Source organism: Phoca vitulina, unplaced genomic scaffold, assembly GCF_004348235.1.
Source record: "Phoca vitulina isolate PV1807 unplaced genomic scaffold, GSC_HSeal_1.0 scaffold14, whole genome shotgun sequence".
NCBI lineage: Eukaryota > Metazoa > Chordata > Mammalia > Carnivora > Phocidae > Phoca > Phoca vitulina.
The window spans coordinates 665,521-686,392 of record NW_022589717.1 but is presented as its reverse complement, the minus strand read 5'-3'; the positions used below and the strand labels follow the sequence as shown (position 1 = coordinate 686,392).

The following is a 20,872-nucleotide window of genomic DNA, read 5'->3' as shown; positions in this document are numbered from 1 at the left end:
CAGTGAGGGAAATTTGCTTTGTAGAAGGATGAGGAAAGGTTAGAGTCAGTGGACAAAACAAGCACTTGATATAGAATCAGAAGGAAGGCAGAACTGAGCCTAGTCTGGATACTACTAAGAGAGGCAATTTAAACAGGAGATTCCCGGCTCGGAGCCTTGCTGGCTGAGCAGTTCACCTGATGCATTCATTCAGCTGATAGCTCTCGAGCATCTGCTGTGTGAGCATCTGCAGGGCCCGAGCTGCACACTGGAGCTATCATAGTTCAAAAGATACCTAGTCACTGTCTCCGTGGCGGTAAAAATAATCTTGGAGCTCTTCCTTTTTGTGAATAAATGATCATAATACCTACCTCACTGGATTCTGTGAAGATTAAATTAAACGAGATAACATATGCAAAACACCTGGCCCCTATGTGTGCCAATATAAGTTAGCAGGGGGGGCCTGGGTGGCTCAGTCGTTAAGCGTCTGCCTTCGGCTCAGGTCATGATCCCAGGGTCCTGGGATCGAGTCCCACATCGGGCTCCCTGTTCGGCGGGAAGCCTGCTTCTTCCTCTCCCACTCCCCCTGCTTGTGTTCCTGCTCTCGCTATCTCTCTCTCTGTCAAATAAATAAATAAAATCTTTATAAAAAAAAAAAAAATATAAGTTAGCAGGTATTTTTATCACAGCTCTGCCATGTTTATAGTTTTTGTCTCTGTAGTTTTGTTTCTATATAAAACAGGGCAAAATCTGTTTTATTTCTTCTAAAATCTTCTCAAGGTAGCTGGTATAAATGCAAGCATGTCAAAGACGTGTTAGTGAATAATCACCCCTCGGGGATCAGCCTGCTACGTGGAATGACTAAATCCTAACGAGCCTGCCCCCAGCGATGCCAGATGCAGCCGGGCGCCCTGCTGCTGAGCTCCTCGGTTGTTGGGGGCACGGGGAGGCGTGCATCCGCTTAGGCCACTTGAATACTGTTTACTGTGCCATTGTACAGGCCGCGGCTGTGTGGCCTGTCTTCTCTTTGGAAAGATTGCTAGGACTTCATAAACGTAAGAAATGTCCTGTGGGGAAGGTGTCTTGTTGTGCTGTGCAGAGACCTTTATCAGATACAGTGGTTTGGCAGCCTCAGAGATAGGTTTAAGATCGTTATGATGATGCTAAGCCACTTCTCAGTGTTTGTAGAGAAGCGGGTTTTGTGCAGATCCATCGTTTCTTAGAGAACACACTGACTTTCTGCCTGCCCTCAGCTATCTTTCAGAATGCGGAACTCTGGATGTGAGTAGGTAGGGTCTCTAGAAATCATTTCGGAGACTTCTGTGCTTTCATAATTTGCAAGCCAGCAAAGTCCACCTTTGTGACATCAACCAGAGAGAAGCTGGAGTGCTGGAGAATGTTCGTTTCCTGATTGATGTGGGGCCTTTGTTAACAGGATTGGTCATAGTGAAAGTATGAAGTAGAATTTAAAATAGGAATTCTGTGAAATTATTCTTCTGGGAGGAAAAGTGCTGAGTCTTCTATTTTATATTTAATTTAAATTTGTTATTACTAATTTAAAGTTAAATTCTATTTAATATTTTACTTTATAATTTTTAAAATTTGAAACAAAATTATTTAAAATGTTCCCAACCCCTCCAGAATAGAAATCCAAACTAAGTGATATATTCGTGGGCTCACTTAAAGAAATGATTTACTTCTATGAGTGTTTCTGTCACTGGGCTGAGTTCCCCAAGAACAGTCCGTATCAGCTGTCTTTGTTTTCCCACTGCCCACCCTGGCAGGGGTGCATCCAGTCGGGGCTCAGTGAGCGCTGGGTGACTTGGCCTCCTCTGCTCTCTGTCACTTCTCTCCTGATGTGGGACACCGAGCTGAAGGTGCCTTGTCAATTTGGAAGAAAGCTTACGTCTCTTTCCTTTGAAATAACGGAAGGCAAATGCTTCCACTTGAACTGTGGTCTGTAGTTTCCTTGCGTGAGAGTATTCAGTCTGGCAAAGCGTTACATTTTTACTCTGTGAGTGCAGAGTACGTACTGGTATGTGTGTACAAGTTTCAGTCTACTGTGTGAGTACTCTGTCTCTTAGCCAGGTAACTGTGTGGCCAACAGCACCTTGTTGTTAAGTCATAGATCTTTTTACAGTTACTACCACAGATAGTCAGAGCCTTAGATTAAGAGAACTTCCTTGACTAAGAATCGGGCAGTCCAGTCTGGTTCCAGACTAACTCGGAAACCTGGATATAGAATAGTGAAATGGCAAAAGTTCATGGGAAAGATGGTATTTGCTGCGAACTGGTAGTTTCTTTTGAATTATACTTAATACATGTAATAATGAAAGATTAGTATTTAAAAGTTTATCACCATTGCATTAAATACACTGGGATTATGCTATATCATTACAAGGTTTAGGAAGAGATATGGTAAAGACTAAAAAGAAGAAAGTTTAAAATCTTTTAGTTGCTAAAAAATACAATGAAAAGAAGAGACATTTGTGTTAGATTCAGTAAAGCAAATAACATGAATACCCCAATTATCAGAGGAGGAAATTAAAATTATATGTATACATTTAAGTGTTAAATCTAAAATCTAAACAACTAAAATTAAGGATACATACCACTCGTTTCCAGGCAAGAATTTTTTTTGTGAAGAAGAACATAAAGAAGAAAATGGCTTTGTTTTTGTTTTTTAAAATTGGAGATACATTTTATGATGAATTTTATATTAATTTTTTAATGATTGGTATTAAAATAGTCAATAAACAAACTGCAAAGTGAAGTTGATTTAATGCATATAACATAACACTAGAATTAGCTACACTTAGTTCTTTATGAAGGGAAGTTGGGTTTTTTAGGGAAATTTTTATTCAAAGAAAAATGTACTCCAGGGGCACCTGGGTGGCTCAGTTGGTTAAGCGACTACCTTCGGCTCAGGTCATGATCCTGGAGTCCCAGGATCGAGTCCCGCATCGGGTCCCTGCTCGGCAGGGAGTCTGCCTCTCCCTCTGACCCTCCCCCCCTCATGTGCTCTCTCTCTCTCTCTCTCATTCTCTATCTCAAATAAATAAATAAAATCTTAAAAAAAAAAAAGAAAGAAAAATGTACTCCATCCAGTACATGAGTAGATTCTCATAAAAGGTTCAGCCACTACTTAGCAATACAAAAATAAAATGTGAAGTTCTATATTCCATCACTGAATTAATAAAATATTTGAAAGAAGGTGTAAAATTTGTCTATAATTTATATATCTCTCAATAAAGATTACAATAAACAATAAAGTTATACTGTATTCAGCTAAGTATATTAAATTCTGAGAATTTGAGAAACCGGCTCACAGAATCTTAGGAAAAATGTTTCTTAGAACCTAATCTAGTCGTCATTAAGTGTCTCTTAGTCCTCTTTGGAAATCTCACATGATTCAAAAAAGACTGCTTGGGGAAAGGAAAAAAGGAAGATTAATTACTGAGTTGTAGCCCACTGTTTGTGGTGCTTTATTGCATCAAGAAGGTACAGAGTTGAATGAAAGAGGAGTTCTAAGATTTGAGTTCTGGCCTTCCCTTTTTTGGAGTTTAACAAGAGTCTAGGAAGTAATTAAATATATCATCATCATGGCTGACTTATGTCAAAACTATACACACTTTTTATTATACTTAATTAAATGCATAATCAATTGACTAATGTGTCTGTTATTTCTTAAGTTGGTATTTAATGAACATTTTATTTAATTCTCAGTGGACAGAGATTAAAGCACCATTTCCTGGTTTCTTTTCCTGTGGTTAACTAAGTCCTTTGACATATGGCTATGCACAGTTAATGGTGGTTTACATATCCGTCTGTTCTATGAGTTTGTTTTCTTTGCTTCTTTCTTCCTTCCTTCCTCCCTCCGTCCCTCCCTCCCTTCATTCCCCTTTTATTCTCTTTCTTTCTCTCTCTTTCTCTTTCTTCCTTCCTTCCTTCCTCCCTCCCTCCCTCTCTTTTTCTCTCTCCCTCTCTCTCTTTCTCCCTTCCTTCCTTCCTTCCTCTCTCTCTTTCTTTCTTTCTTTTCATTCTATTAGTTTTTCAGAAAGGAAAAAGGAACAAAAAAGGAGCGTGGTCATTCTTGCTGAGAGTTAACCTGACTCTTCTTCGAGCAATAGCATGTAAACCAACCAGGCTTTTGAGAGTTTTCCCAATGTGACTTAATTCCATGTACCCATTTCTAGACTTTGAAACGTAGTGTGCTTGTAAGTAGCTTTTCTTTCCTTTCCTCATTTTTTTCTTTATCATATTTAAAATGCATATTATTTGGCATTTATATGCTTGTATTAAACTTCTGTAAATATATTTTGCTTTGTTTCAGTTCATGGTGTGACCGATGCCATATTGTATACAAAAGTGATATGTAATAATCCCTGAAAATATTTCACATCTTGCCATTCAATAACACATATGATTTTTAACTCTCTTGACATCAACTAAAAGCCATTGGAAACCCTATCATAATTTTAACCCCTAGAAAGTCAATTAATAACTAAAAACAAAACAAAATAAATAAAAACTGATTATCTGTACTTATGAAATGAGATTTCAAATTGCTACTTTAGCCCATCATAAAAATTTGTCACATTTTTGCATCAGCATTATCTCACTTAATTTCAACAGCCTCTCTCCCCCCAAAGGAGTAGTGTGATCCCCATTTTGCAGATGAAAAAGCTGAGCTCAAGTTTATAGAGTCTGGAAAGAGTGGAGGAGGGCTTCTCATCCATTGTGAAGCACTCTCTTCCTTTGGCTTCTCTGAAACCATCTTGTAGCCACTCATTTTCATTCCGTTTTTGCAGCTTATACTCTTTTTTACCCAGCAGTGAAATGTCCCAGTTCTTTCCACTTGCTCCGCACATGCATTTTCCCTTTTCCCTTTGCTACATTACTCTGTTTGTGTTCTTCAAATCTGAGCTAAGTCATCACATTGCCAGGTAACCATCCTTGAACTCCAGATGAGATCAGCTCTCTCCATTACATACTCTGATAGCACCATGTTCCTCGCTGTCCTTGCATTCATCAGGTTATTTTCCATTTCTCTGGTGGTTGATTAAAGGCGTACACCTAGTCTATAAACTCTTTGAGGGTGGGCTCTGTGTCTGCTTTATTTCACTGTGGTATACTTAGTCCTAGCATAGCTCTTGGCACATACAGGCTCATTTTTTTTTTTTTCCTCAAATGAATTACTTATCTCTATCAGAAGTGTTTCTATCTTCATTAAAATGAAAAGAAGTAGAATTAAAAACTATTGATAATTGAAAGATTATTGCTCTGAAATGATCTGTAGGTTATTTAATGTTACATTTTTGTCTAGGTTAATATGTTTTCTTTGACTAGAAGTTATATCAAATGTACTTTAGTTTTTTATCAGACAGATTCTATTGTAGCAATATAACAAACATCTTAAATTTTAAGTTTGATTATATAAGGCAGGGTTCTCCAGAAAAACAGAATCAGTAGGATATGTGTGTATGTATTTGTGTATGTATGTGTGTGTAAAGAGACTTGTTGTAAGAATTGGCTCACATGATTATGGAGGATGACAAGTCCTAAGATCTGCTGGGTGAGCCAGCAAGCTGGAGACCAAGGGGAGCAGACGTTGTCATAGTCTGAGTCTGAAGGCCTAAGAACCAGGAGAACTGAAGGTGTAGTTTAAGTCCGAAGACCCTCAGGCTTGAGACACATCCAGTGTTTCAGCTCAGGTCCAAAGGCAGGAGAAAGCTAATGTCCTAGTTTGGAGGCAGTCAGGCAGGAGGAATTCTCTTTTACTTAGGGAAGGGTCAGTCTTTTGTTCTGTTCAGGCCTTCAGCTAGAAGCTCTTCCATGTTGTGGATGGCAAGCTCCTATACTCAGTCTGTGAATTCACCTGTTAATCTCATCTGAAAATACTCTCACAGATAACACCCAGAATAATGTTTGACCAAATATCTGGACACCCTGTGGCCCAGTCAAGTTGATACATAAAATATACCATCATATTGATCAAATGAACAAAATTTCTTATAGGTTTCTACTTTTCAGTCCCTTTTTTTTTCTGTCTCATTAGTGTGAAATGGTTGCCTTACAGTTTTCTTCAAATGCTGCAATTCACAGAGCACGTTTAATTTGTGCCTCACTTCTCAGTCACTGCACACATCAAAGCCACTTTCTCAGTCAACTTCTCTGCAACTTTTCTGCAATCCCCAGTGTTAACAGCTAGGTTTGTTGCTTGCCATAACTAAACTACCCTTTGCAAGTGCTGTGACTTTGCCAACGTTGTTTTCTCTATTTTAATAGGCCCACTCCCTCTTGATCTTATCTTGTCCAAAATTTAACCAGCTTACAAGGTTCAGAATGAATTTCAAACGCTGTTGTGAAACTGCCCCTAAAAGTCCCAGAGCTGCTCTCTGTGCAGCTGTCTTGCCTTTTTGCTCTTTCTGGTAATTTAACCAGTTTCTATTCTGTTTCCACCAAGAGCATGTAAAGTCCTGTAGAGCAGGAACTGGCTTGGGCATTCTTGTGAGTGTGGGTATTTTGCGGTACTGTGTGCATTATGGGCAACAATAAATGCGTTGGATGAACATTCAGTTTCTCTCCTAGGTTTTTGAGTTGACTTTTGGTATGTTGAGTGGGGTGTGCTTGGCCTGATGCTGGTTCTCATTCCAGGAAGCGTATCTGCTTGTCTAATCTGTTCTCTTATTTCCAGTTGGTTAAAACACTCTCAATTGTTGGCTAACTTTTGAATTCTTAAGAATTCGTTGGGAATGGGAAGTTGATTCCCCAACCTTTTTTGTAGCGAGTTCCACTTTCCTGAATGACACTCTTGCCTTTATGGTTTTATTAATTCAAAAGGAAATGACAATTATTTTTCCCTTACTTAGTTCAGTTCAGTGGATCCTTTGTGGATAGCCTTCAAAGAGCAAGGTGTTGAGTCAGGTACTGAGATTTCTACATAGATGAATATGATGTAGGGCCTGCCCACAGGGAGCAAGCAATCTTTGGGGAAGGGGGGAGGCAAGGGGAAGGAGAGGCCTGTGTTTAGCTAATTCTCATGCCATTTAGAATAATAAATATTTTCGGAATGATAATTTATATGTAATTTGAGGTTATAATCCCTTCCCCCCATGGAGTTAATAGCTAAATAAATACAGATCAGGGTGGTAAATACTTTGATAGGGATAGCATAGACCTTTAGGGAGGCATATATGGGGACCCAATTGCTCAGACTTGGTTATATGATAATTTGGTTGAAATTCTCTTTTCTGATAAGATATGGACCAGTACTTGGTCAGGTAATAGAAGAAGTTTGTGCTAGTAGGGATCATAGAATTGCTATTTCAACCATTTTATTTTAACTTAAGTTTTATAAGTATACTTTGATTCTTTAATTTGTTTGATTTATGACCAAAGCCTTCTTGATTCTGAGTATAGGTTTTCTCACTAGAGTTTGCTACCATATTTTTTTCATAACTACTCCTTATAGTATTCAGTTTTGCTTTTTTAAAAGTCATATGAGTAAAGCCTCTTTCTTGTAAAGCAACCTGAGTGCAGAAAATCCTTCCAGATTTATAATTTTCCCCCATCTTTTAGAATTGCTTTGCCTTCTGTATCTTGACAGTTTTTTTTTACAGACTTACCTTTGAGTCTTTTCAAAACATACAACTGATTTTCTTAGAAACAATGGCATTTTTTCTTACTCATATCTTTGGTTTATGTAATGTTTAGTTAAGTTACTAATTAAAATAACTTGTACAAGTGACATAAACATGTATGGGAACAAACACAACGGACTCAGGACACGAGTACGCAAGTCAAGTGGCAAGGACAGAGGTGTGCGGGCAAAGCAGAGAGCAGGCTGCTCACTGAGAAGCCTTTATTTTGGGCATCATTTGGTAGATTTGATGCAGGGTGTCAGGGAAATCTGGGAATGAGTTAAGTGGAGGTCATTTAAGAGCTTCTGATGTAAAATAGAGCAAATATGCTGTGGGAACACAATATGCTCTCTAATTGCTTGTATATAAAATAGCCACTCTGTTCCCTGTAGCATTATTTTAAAGTGTTTTGGCCTGTCAGTATTGATAACTTATATCTAAGTAAGATAGCCGAGGTATAGGTTTTTTTCTATGAAGAGCCTCCATTTCCCAGGATCAAATCATGTGTTTTCTATGTAGCAAATTTTTCTTTTTATTCTTCTGGTCTTTTCTGTTGACTTCTTTCTCTGTGATGTCAGATTTGTTTTGTAAGGTGCTTCAAAGATTACTATCTTTGCTTGAGCCCCTCAGAGAAAGATGGCATATATGTTAGTGATTTGTGATTGTTGTTTTTTATTTATGGACTCGTTTGTTTTTGTCTAATATAGTACCTCATTCCTGGGAATTATATTAAACTGTTTCTTTGCTTTGTGGCTGATTATGAGCTGTGGTTAGAAAAGAGACCATTTTAGGGGCACCTGGGTGGCTCAGTTGGTTAAGCTCTGATTATGATCTCATGGGTGGTGGGATGGAGCCCTATGTAGGCCTCTGCACTCAGCGGGGAGTCTGCTTCTCTCCTTCTCCCTCTCCCTCTACCCCTCCATGTGCTTGCTCTCTCTCTCTCTCTCTCTCTCAAATAAATAAATAAATCTTAAAAAAAAAAAAAGAAAGGAGAACATTTTATTTACATTTGTTTGAAACTTCATTTTTCTTATAGGACCTGATTAATGCACCATAAACATGAAATTAACTTACTTTGCACAGTTCACTCTTTAAAATACCCCTGTCCTTTTCCTGCTTCATGTGATTTTCCTTGATCTCAAGACGTTTTCGTTTTACTCACCAAGAAAATAATTTAAAAAGTATTATTTTTGCTTAAGTCATTGTATCAGTCAACTTTTGCCAAGAAGACTGCTCTAACAAGTAACCTTAAAGTCTTAGTGGTTTGTAGCAACAAAGATTTAATTTTTGTCCACACAAGTACGGGCTCCTGGAGGCTGTGACTCTTTCCAGCGTTCAGTTCCACCTGGTGTCTATAGGAGCAACCCTTAGCAGAGACTCACATTTTTCTGGCAAAGGGAAAGAGCAGTCACCCAAACGTGATGACTCTTTTAAAGCTTTCTCTTAGACATGGTTCACCTTGCTGCCAGTCACGTTTCTTGGGTCGATACAAGTCACCTGGTCAAGCCTGATCCAGTACACACCTCCCACAGCCACCACTCTGAGACTCTAAGCTCCATCGCAACTTGGTACAGTCCTCTTCCTGGGATGGGAGTGAATAAAAAGGAATGTGATGTTCTGTTACAGTTAGGTCTTTTTAAAAGATTTTTTTGTTTTATTGTTAGGTGAGTATTAATAGATATATTTTGTGAATTTCACTGTGGAAATGATTTTTTCCTGAAGTTTTTCAACTTTGTATGTTGAGCTCTGCAGAAATGATGTTGATATACGGGTTGAGGCAGAATTAGGGTTTTTGTAAAGAAGAATTAAGTGAGAGGATATTAAATATGGAATTCTTCCTATTTCATTACATTTTCTCTTCTCCACCTTTGTCACTTGTCTCCTACTTCTATTGATAATCAAGTAGGAGTCCAAACTTTTTTTTCATCCACACTGGTATAGTTTCAATTTGTAACCTCAGGAATTTTGTAGATGATTTCCTATTGTGTTGATTAGTCCTTAGTCGTTTTGGCTGGGGAATCTGAATTCTCACTACTTACTACCTTTTCAATACAATGAATTGTGTCTTTGCCAATTTCACAATCATGGTTTTTTCTTACATCATGCACATGTGGACAACAGTCTGCCAACAAGTAAACAGAAACCAAGTTAAGTCACTGACAGGCGCAGCTGAAATACCAAGTCACCCATGGCCTCTTCTAGAGTTATATTTATTTGCACACAGTGGGGATTATATTTCCTAACAAAACAAGAGACAGTTACTTTTCCTGTTTCGAAATAGCAGAACTGAACCTCAAATGCATGAGTTCATGAAATCTATCCTAGTGGGGCATGGTACTTGAGAAGAGACAGTGGGCAAATTGTCAAAGAAAGCTGAGGTTTTTGAGTGATGCTGGATGTTGGAAGAAGATAGGGAGTTTGAAAAGTAGATACATCTAGATATCCAGGAGTGAATGTTTTATGATAGTGATAGAATCGGAAAGAATTAGACTGGAAGGCATTGTGAGTTTCTTTGGTTCTAGCTATTGCCACAATACAGAAGCAGTCACATTGATAAAATCTTATCAAGTGGTGACTTACGTTATTCTGTGTAATTTCAGAGAAGCCCCCTCTCCCAGTCTTACAGGGTTGTGTACCAAGCTTTTTTTCACTGACATCCTCCTTAAGTGTCTCTTAATTCCATACCAACCTTCCTTTTCGTAGGGTGAAGTCTGAGGGGGTAGCAATGATCACATCATCCTGAAGGCATGCTTTTCTCTTTAGCTTCGTTAAAATAGCCCTTCGGAAAGATGTTATTTCACTTGTGATTGAATCTAGCTCTGGAAGGGATGAGACAATAAAGTCTATCTCCATCCTTTTACAGATGAAGTAGAAGAGTTCCAAAGATGATAAGAGACTTGCCCAAGGTGAGAGGGCCTGAGTGGGAAAGCCAAAGCCAGAAGAACGATCTTGAATCCTAATTAAGTGTTCTTACTTTGTATATGTCATATAAGTGGTTATTTTAAGAGTATATTAATATCAGATCTACATAACAGAATATAAGTTTTTCCTGTGCATGAGGTTAAGGCAACATAGTAAATAATAGGTGTCTGACCAAAGAAAGGAAATTATTTTGTGAGTCTTTGAAAAGTAAGCAGAGGGACGCCTGGGTGGCTCAGTCGGTTAAGTGGCTGCCTTCGGCTCAGGTCATGATCCCAGCGTCCTGGGATCGAGTCCCACATTGGGCTTCTTGCTCAGTGGGTACCCTGCTTCTCCCTCTGCTTGTACACGCTCTCTCTGGCAAATAAATAAGTAATAAAATCTTTAAAAAAAAGTAAGCAGAAAAAAAAAAAATTATATGAGGACAAATCCCCTTTAGGCCATAAATGCATTGGGTTATTTGAGACTCCTTTAGGAAATATTTTACCCAGTAAAATTGAAATTGTAGCTGTATAGATTAACTAAGTCTACTTCACTTCTGACCTCATTATGCCAGTTCTTCTCACGGTTCTAGTTCTAGACTGGCTCTGAGATTTACTAAGTGTGAGCTTTACAATTTATTTATGATCTCTGAGCCTCAACTTTCCCATTTGTAAAACGTGCACTGGTTGGAGGAGTTCTTCTGGGAGATGGACCCTGATGCTGGTTCTAAAGCCCTAAAGTCTAAAGACTGCCTCCTCGTGTTCCTCTCTAGACCTGAGTTTTACTCTGGCATAGGGGCTGATTCCATCACCCCTGGACTCATTCCCGTGATGGAACTTCCCAACCAGTGTGCTAAGACACCCTAGTGAGCTAAGAGTGGGTTACCAGTATGGAAAGAGATAATGACATTGATTATAGTATTTGTTTTTAAGACCATATACATGCAGATAGTCATTCAAACTTCATGACAGTTGATATAACAGTATTTGTATGGCTACCCTGCTGTACTTTATGAATTCAGAAACGGATTTTGGTGCATTAGGATTTTGGTGGAGCACCTGCCTCAAGAGGGCGCTCTGTAGCAACTCTACCACATGGCACTTTCCTGTTGAATCATCCCCTCCAGGTTACTACTTTTTTCTGGATTTGTTTATCTTCATTACCTAAGTTTGTTTCGAAAACCCTGACAATTAAGATATTCAGAGAAGCTCTCGTGTGTGTAAATTTGCCTCCAAATCTGAATTCCATATGTGATGTTACCAAAATGATGAATCTAATAAAATCTAAGCCACCATTATTTTTTTCAGTGTTATTCAGAGAGACAGATCAGCATTCTCCTGTACTTTACATATCTGAATAGGTTGTCTGTCTAAAGGAAGAGCTTTGCAAGGAGCTTATGACCTAAAATAATTCTTTTTTTCGATCGGGGATTATGAACGACTCTTACTTTGCAGATTTGTTGAAGAATAGTAATTAACTTTAAAAAATGGCTGCATTGGGGGTGCCTGGGTGGCTCAGTCGGTTAAGCATATGCCTTTGGCTCAGGTCATGATTCCAGGGTCCTGGGATCGAGCCCCATGTCGGACTCTGCTCAGCGGGGAGCCTGCTTCTCCCTCTCCCTCTGCCCTCCCCCCCACCCCGCAGTTCATGCTTGTTCTCTCTCACTCTTTCTCTGTATCTCAAAAAATAAAGAAAATCTTTAAAACATGGCTGAATTGGGTAATATTCTTGGGCACCTGAGTGAAGGACTACATGAAAATATATTTACATATACAAAGAAGATACAGATTCAAAGCAAAAATCTGAAGTTGGTGTTTTATTTTGAACCTTAAGAAGAATTGTTATTAAATAGAGAAACATCTGTGAATGCTTGAGGGAAAACTGCAACATCCCAGACTCATCCTCGACCCTTCTACTCTCACACTGCATGTGCGTTGTCAGGAAATAACATCTGCTTTCTCTTCAGATCATACTTAATACTTCTCAACATCTCCATTATTTCCCTGCCATAACCCTCCCAAGTCACCACTATCTGTGACCTGGTTTATTGTAATAGCCTACCACCAAAGGCAAATAAAGGAAAGTATCTGTAAACTTTTTACTAATAAGTGCTTTTCTTCTACAGACACAAGCAATTTAGTATTCTTTTTTACTATCCATTATTTGTAAAGTGTTGAGCAACTGTTATGAGTACAGCTTATGTTGTGGGCGACACATGGTAATTCTTATTTGCTGCCTTGAGGAAATTATCTTTGGGAAGACAAGATCAACACATATTAGAATTTCACTGATCATATGAATTAAATGACAAAAACCACAGAAATAAATTATAACTGCCCAATAAAGTTAAGGCATTTTATTTAGAGAAACCCCCTGGAACCTACATTCATTTAGTAGATTAGAGAAGGTTTCATGGAGAAGGATGAAAATGAGCTGTGCCTCAGATGATGCTGAGGAGTTGTAACAGGGAGGCCAGGTGGCATCTTTGCAATTATACTAAGGCAGGAATGAGGCCAATGTTTTCTGAGAGGAAGTATACCAGTTGGACTGAAGAATAGGAGGCAGGTTCGTTTGAAGCATAGTTGAAGATGAGAGGACAAAGTGGGTTCAGATTATGGGAGTCTATTTGATAAGCCTTTGGAGCCATATTTGGGGATATGACTGGTTATATATGTTGAAAACCCTGAGCGGGGGCTGGAGATTGGGGGATGGACCCGTCAGTATTATTGGTAGGAAATCTTAAGTAGAGTTTAGAATGTGGTTTTGGAGAACATGATGGGTGTAGGTACGGTGACCAACTGTCCTGGTTTGCCCAGGACTCTTTCAGTTTTAGCTGTGAAAGCCCCGTGTCCTGGGAAACCCCTCAGTTGCAAGCAAAGCAGATGGCTGGTCACGTTAGGAATAGTTCAGACAAGTGACTGAGATTGGAGGTCCAAACCAGAGTGACGCATTAGTATGTTAACAAGAGAACAGAGCGTGACAACCAGAAATCCAAAGCAATTCAGAGCTCTGGTAGGCAGTCAGTGAAATTGAATTATATTTTGTCCGAGAGCAATTTGACCAAATGAAATTCAGTCAAAAGCAGCATTGTCTTAGCAACTTTATGTGGCATTTGGGTTGAAATAAATTTTGAAAAAAAGGAATATTTTATCCACTGTTTTTCAAGTTTTATATCATGATAATAACAACAACAAAAATAATAATAATAATAGCAGCAGCTACCATTCGTGAATGCTTACCATATGCCAGTCACTTTACCAGATTTTACAGATATTCTCACTTTTAATCCTTACAACCAGCCTGTGAGATAAGCACTGTTATTTTCTTCATCTTGCAAATGAAGAAACTGGTGGTTTGAGAGATTAAGCTGTTTGCACAGTTACACAGGCAATCAACCGCAGAAAGAGACTTTGAACCCTGGCCAGTCCAAAGCCTGTGCTGTTTAGTCACTATGCGGTACAACTTCCGGGTATCAAGAACCAGGTCTGTTTATTATTTATTGTTTTCTTTTACTACAAAATAACCCCTGTTAATTCTAGAAAAATTGTAAGGTATGAACTAGCAGAAGAAGACTCTGCAAAATACTTACAATTACCTCTACTTAGAAATAAGCTCTGTTAACATGCTTGTTGGTATCTTTTTTTTGTGGGGCACATTGGTATGTATATATATGTTTTTCCTATAAAAATTACATCTGGTAAATTTTCAAACCAATTGCTAGGCATTTAATTTATTTCAGCTTCTTTTGTTGGATATTTATGCTACTGCAGCTTTTTGATGCTACAAACACCTTGCAGTAGAAATAATTAGCTGAAAATGATATACAAATAAAGCAAAATGAAACAAGACAACAAATTCAGAATGATGGACAGTAATGTAAGAGATGGATAACAGTTGTAAAACCATTCACTCTATGTTATATCCTGATTACCAACACAATGAAAACCACTGGCTGAGGAATATTTGCTTTTGGGGCGCCTGGGTGGCTCAATTTGTAAAGTGTGGGACTCTTGGTTTCGGCTCATGTCACGATCTCAGGTTGTGAGATCAGCTCCTGCTCCTGTGGGGCTGTGAGCTCAGCGTGGAGTCTTGAAGATCCCCCCTCCCCCACCTTCTGCTCCTCCCCCAACTTGTGCTACTGCGCGCTCTCTCTCTCCCTCCCTCTAAAATAAATAAATAAATCTTAAAAAAAAAAAAAAGGAATATTTGTTTTTGAACAGATCATCATGTTGAACAGCGTTCTTTCAGCCAAAGCATTTTTTTTTTTTAAAGATTTTATTTATTTATTTCAAAGAGCGAGCATGAGCAGGGGGAGGAGCAGAGGAGGAGGGAAAGGGACAAGCAGACTCTATACTGAGCGCAAAGCCTGACCTGGGGGCTCAATCCCAGACCCCCAGACTGTGACCTGAATGGAAACCCAAGAGTCTGATGCTCAACTGTCTGAGCCACCCAGTGCCCCCAGCTCAAGCATTTTCAGGAAAATCACCAGGAACCCATAACAGGAACCAAAAGCAGGACCCCAGACCCCAGGCAGAGTCCAGGAAGGTGCTAAATCCTAACATGTAAATATAAAGAGTGATTTTCTTATGGAGGGAACTGTGTTCAGGGGAATAAGCCACAAAGCCGATGACCAGAAATGATGCCTATAATAAGAAGTAAATTTCAGAATCAAAATATTAGAACAATCATCAAAGCTGGAACACAAAGCCAGAGCCAGGCTAACGACAACAGGGAGTTGATGCTGAGTCCCAGGACTTTGGGTCAACACCCTTTAAATCCTTCTTGCCAAAGGTCACAGAATTGGGCCTGGGGGTGAGCCTACAGGTGAGGAATATTGCCCCAAGAGCTCAAGAGAGCTCCAGAGATTAGGAATCTGGCAGGTTCTGGCAATGGGAAGTTTTGAAGGAGAACAATATAATGAAGAGTTGTTATTGATTAAATTAGTGAAGTGTAGGGAAGGAAGCAATTTAAGAGGATACTTCTTAAAACTACTGTGGTAGCAAATGAAAGGAAGAGACTCTTGGTCTGGGTAGTGATAGGAATTATATGTCGAAAGGTATCTATATATTTCTATTAAATAAATAGATTGGAGTAATAGCTGTAATGACATTCCTCTTCGTACCATATATTGGCATACAGACAAAACATGTAGTTGGCCCTTGGTGGCTATAATGCTATTACTTTTATTAAATTGAGGTTTTAACTGGTATATTAATTTTTTTTTTTATTATGGAGTCCCTAAATAGGCATGCTATGTCTTATGATTGCAGTTTAAGTTAATGTTATCATGCTTTAAAATTAAAAATTACTATCTTTTCTTGGTGCTAGGAAGGCCATCACAAAATTGATGATTAATATCCTGGAAAGACGTTTCAATTAAATTTCTTGGATATTGATCAGATAAGCGCTAAGATTTATGATTGTATTCTGAAATCTTCATTAGGTGAGTCCTTTGTTGCTTTGGGTAACTCTTGGCAAGTGGTTTCCAAACCCTGGAAAATACCACTTCTGAGTTAATTTAAAAAGAGACCGCTCCTTTGCTGAGTGTCTAAGTTGTGTTTTGTTTATTTTTGTTGCACAAAGAGTAACAACTGTGTAGAAGTTGACTGTGTTCTTAATTGAAATAACTTTGTATAGTTTCTGGAGGTTTGAAATTCGAAAAACTTTCAAGGATGCTCTAAATATTATAGAAACATCCTTTAATTAACCGTAACTGATGGTTAGATTTGTTCAATGCTTTGAACTTTTGCATAAAGCCTTTCTTGACCAGAAATGACAAATATGATCATCATTTCTGTCTCTTGCATGGAATTTTCTAATGTATATTGTTTTAAAAATTACGAAGATTCTGTTCATTGTAAAAACCAAACCAAAAAACCCTAAAACAGTATTGAATATAGACTACTTTTCCTCCCAGCCTCCAAACGATAACTGTATAACAGTTTGATGCATATTTTTCCAACTTTTCACAAGGGTTCTGCTTGTGTATACATATCTACACACACATATAGATACGTTACATGTCCCTCTTCCTCCCCTCTCCCTTCTCCCACTCACCTTACCTATTCCCCCTCCTCCTCTGTCTCTTCCTCCTTAACAAGAGTGTGGTGATAATGCCAATGGAGAGAAGGCTTTGTTCTGTGTTCTCTCCCTTATTGAATTTCACTCCTTGGTGGAGCTTATTGTCCTTGTCCTTCCCTCCCCTTGCCTACCACCAAGGTTCAATAAATTCAGGCTATGCTTTGCTTCTTTTTATCCTCAGCAGCCAAACTAGGAGCCCTCCCAGAACAAATCCTCAACTATGTAAAAGACAGCAATTCTGGGTGTTTCTCCTGGGGACAGCGAGCTAAGCAGCCCCAGTTCTGGCCTCCCTGGTGATTGGCCGAAGGCCCAGAGGGGCTTTTTGTACCAGTTCATTCCAAGTGTGAAGTTTCTCTGGGGTTTCCTTGGGAAGTAGGTTCTTCTTTGTAACATTTTTCTTGTGTCTGTAATGGGTTGAAATTTCTTCTGCAGTAGTTATCTATCATTTCAACCCTGATTTCTAATCTTCCAGAATTTTCTAAAAAAAATTTTGATGTGTTGATAGCGTGAAGAAATGTGAAGAAACTTCCTTTCTTCTTTGTTCTTCTGTCATTTTAGTGGAATTTAGGTACACATGATGATTCAGTCAATTCTTTGAACCTCTCAGGTGCCTGGTCTTTTTTCTATTTTTGGTCCAGGTTTTTGGAAATTCTTTTAGGGTTCGTTTGCTATTCCTCTGACTTTTGTTATAACTTGAAAGCTTTTTTTTCTTCCAGTTTTGGATTTGATATTAATTGTAATTAGGTCACTGATAGCACACTGTTCTCTGGGTGCAGAAATGACACCATTACTTAACAAATTTCTTTTTATTGCATTTACGGGCCTCCACAAGGTCTTACTGCATTAGGCAAATTAACAATGTGAAATTCACTTTTAGAAATATAAATAACTAGCCTTTCATTTGATATATATAAAGGTCACTATCTGTAATATATATATTTGTATTTTATTTGCCAGGTGACTGAATATTGTCAGTTTCCTTTTTCAGTATCTAGATCAGTGGGAGCTATAAAAAAACAAACAAATGAATAGTAACTTTTAATGGGCGCATGGGACTCAATGTATCTTAAAATGATTTCTTCATTACTATTAGAAACAAATGAATGGTTCAACATTTTTTAAATCATTGAGATATATTTGTCATACAACAGCATATTTTTTAATTTTGTCTCAGGAAGGAGAAAACATTTTCTATTTGGCAATTGAAGATATAGAAACAGATACAGAGCTGCTGATTGGCTACCTGGACAGTGACATGGAGGCCGATGAGGAAGAACAGCAAATTATGACAATGGTCCAAGAAGGGGGAGTTAAAAATTCTAAAGGACAATCAACAGCTGGCAGAAAAGGTATTGCCTCTAACTGGTGATCTGAGAGAAGGGAAGTTGTAGGAGAAATACAGTTTGAACTGTGGGTGAATTATAGTTGCATTATCATAGGGGGTTGTCAAAATAGTTGTGGTCAAAACGACTGTCAGAGGCTATCCAGCTGTAAGCCCACCTTTGTTCCAGTAGGAGGATAATGCTGGGTGTGGGTGGTAGATGTACCCTGTAGGACTGCCAAGGTCAGCGCCAGCTCCTGGCTCCTGGCTCGCGCTGCTGTCCCTGGTACAGTGGGGTGGCGAGCGATGAGGAATTTTGTACTCCAGCCCTGGATCTGCCACTAGTCAGTCTTGGAACCGAGCAAGTCACTAACTCTTGGAGACGTTACGTTCTCATCTGCACAAGGGGAAGGGCGAGTGCAGAGGTGTCCAGAGGGCGCGGCTGGATGCTGGGCCTCCCTCTTGTTAGAGATCCTTGGAGAATCTGGAGCTTCTGGAAATCTCTTTCTGTTCTGATTGTAGAGGCCTGCAGGACTGTTAGGTTGTTTCAGTTGGGTAGCCAAAAACAGTGTGTTGGCTGTAGGTCTGACCTGCTTAGAGCAGTCCTGCAATCCGGAGATGTCGCTTGTTTGCCATCTGCTGGGGAATAATCGATTATTAGTGGAACTTGTTTCTGTTATGTTGTGTTTTACTCCTGATGGGGTTTGAAAGAAATATGAATGATGTTATAAGTATTCCCATTTTTTAATAGGCTGAAATTTACCACAGGGTAGTTTTTCATTTTGTTTATTAGCAAAGCCATTTCAGAAGTGACACTAGCTTCTTTAGTCACCATAGTAATAAAGTCTCTCATAGGGATTTCCTATTCTAACTGTACATTACTGGCTGAGAAAGTATAAGCATTCTGAGCACTGCCAGCTTATGCTTCTGTTTCTTTATTTTAGTTGGATTATTTAAGGGGAAAATGAGGACAGGCTTTCTGTTCTATCTTTCAAATATGCATTTTGCTGTTTTGCATTTCAGACTTTGGGTGATGGGGATTATTTCTGTATTATTCTGTGTTATCTTTTTGAGGGGTATTTATTTATTTACGTGAATTACAGTATTACTGACTGCATTCCCTATGATGTACTTTTTGTATTTATTTTTTTTATTTTTTTAATGTCACCGCCCCCCTCCCCCCAGGCATGTTATTATTGTGTCCACTATTTTAGCTTAAAAATGAGTCTCCTGCTTATCTATTATCACCCTGATTTTTCTTTAGTTAACAAATATCAAATTCACTTAAATCAGATTTACTTTTGTAAAAATAATCAACAGAAACTTAAATAGATTTTTAAAACATATGTATCAAGTACTTACATTATTAACATTATTGCTATTTTTACTTTAGAAATCAGTTTTTATTTAATAAAACCAACCCCCCCCAATAAAAACCCAAAACACAGAATAACAAACCCACAACACAAAAGAAACAAATAATCCACTCAAGTGTCAAACAATGGGGAGTTTAGTTAAATAAATATGGACCCTTATTTTTTTTAATAGAGAAAATGTTAAATGGAAAAAAAAAAGAGCAACAGACGAAATTGCATAAAAAGTATGATCATAAATGTAGTTATTCTTAGACTGTGCATAAAATGTGAATGAACAAAAGACAAATCAGACTTGAGACTATATTATTAAGTGGTTGTCTCTTTCTTATGGGGTTATTGGTCATTTTTATTTTCTTCATATTTTCTAAATTTTCTAAATCTCATCTTATTTAATAATCAGAAAAAATCTGTAATGTAGGTAGCGTACTTTGAGAAATTTGGGTGGAGCTGTGACCATCCATAGGGACTGACAAGCCAGAGATGCAATGGAGCCTCACTGCACCTGCCGTAATGAGCGCTGTTTTCTTGACCTTGGTCTTTTTCACATATATGTGAGATTCCCCTTGGTGATTCCACATAGTTTGCCTTGGTTGGATTTTTTTCTCTTTGTGCACTCAGTGAACTCAAGATGACCCATTTCAGGGAAAACTTTTGCTTTCTCATTCAACGTTTGTAATAACTTTTTGATGTGAAAAGTGAACATTATAGGATAAATTAAAAATTGGTTTTGATTTTGTATTAATTTGCTGAAACAAGAGAAAGGAATTAAAAGACAATGTATTTCTCTCTAGTAACACTTCCTATTATTTTTTGTGTACAACATTATTAATACTCATAGAGATAATAAGCGTTTACTCTTCCGATACTATTAAACAGAATTAATTTTGATTTTAAAATGAAGATAAAACTGAGCAGTTCTTGGCTCTTAATTTTTGTCTTCTAAATCTGTTTCCTTGTAAATGTGCAGATTGCCTTGGCCGTAAAGAGGACTATGCTTGTCCCCAGTGTGACTCGAGTTTTACCAGTGAGGAAATTCTTGCTGAGCATCTTCAAACATTGCACCAGAAACCTACGGAGGAGAAAGAATTTAAGTGCAAGAACTGTGGGAAGAAATTCCCAGTTAAACAGGCTTTGCAAAGACAGTGCGTACAGCAAAGAATATCTAAAATTATAAGCTAACACTTTTTTAACTATTCCATTTGATTTGTTTTACAGTTTTTAACTTGTGCATGTGTGCATGTGTGCATGTGTGCGTGTGTGTGTGTGTGCGTGTGTGTGTGTGTGTGCGTGACCGAGATAGGATGGGAGGAAGATAGTAAACATTCTATGTTGTCATTGTCATTAACTTATCTTTTCTTAGTATAATATGTTGATTTTGAAACATTCTGATTATTTACCTTCAACAAGTGAGCATTGTTTATGCTAATAAGTCTGTCCATTTAATTACTTGCCATTAAATATCAAGCTCATTGGTTTACTAAGCTGAAATTCAGTTATGCATAATTTAGTTAGTGCTCTGAGGTCACAGATCAAGTTTCAGTTGTCTACATTTGATATTCCCTCTGAAATCA

General features: G+C 38.3%; 1 protein-coding gene across 1 annotated transcript in view; it reads left to right on the top strand.

Annotated features, from left to right (window-relative positions):
* The window catches only part of PRDM5 (PR/SET domain 5), a 189,700-nt gene that overhangs the window by 62,295 nt on the left and 106,533 nt on the right, over nucleotides 1-20,872 (top strand). The window contains exons 4-5 of the mRNA XM_032412752.1: nucleotides 17,779-17,953; nucleotides 20,269-20,443. Of these exons, the coding sequence (XP_032268643.1) occupies nucleotides 17,779-17,953; nucleotides 20,269-20,443 (350 nt within the window). The remainder of the gene's footprint in view (nucleotides 1-17,778; nucleotides 17,954-20,268; nucleotides 20,444-20,872) is intronic.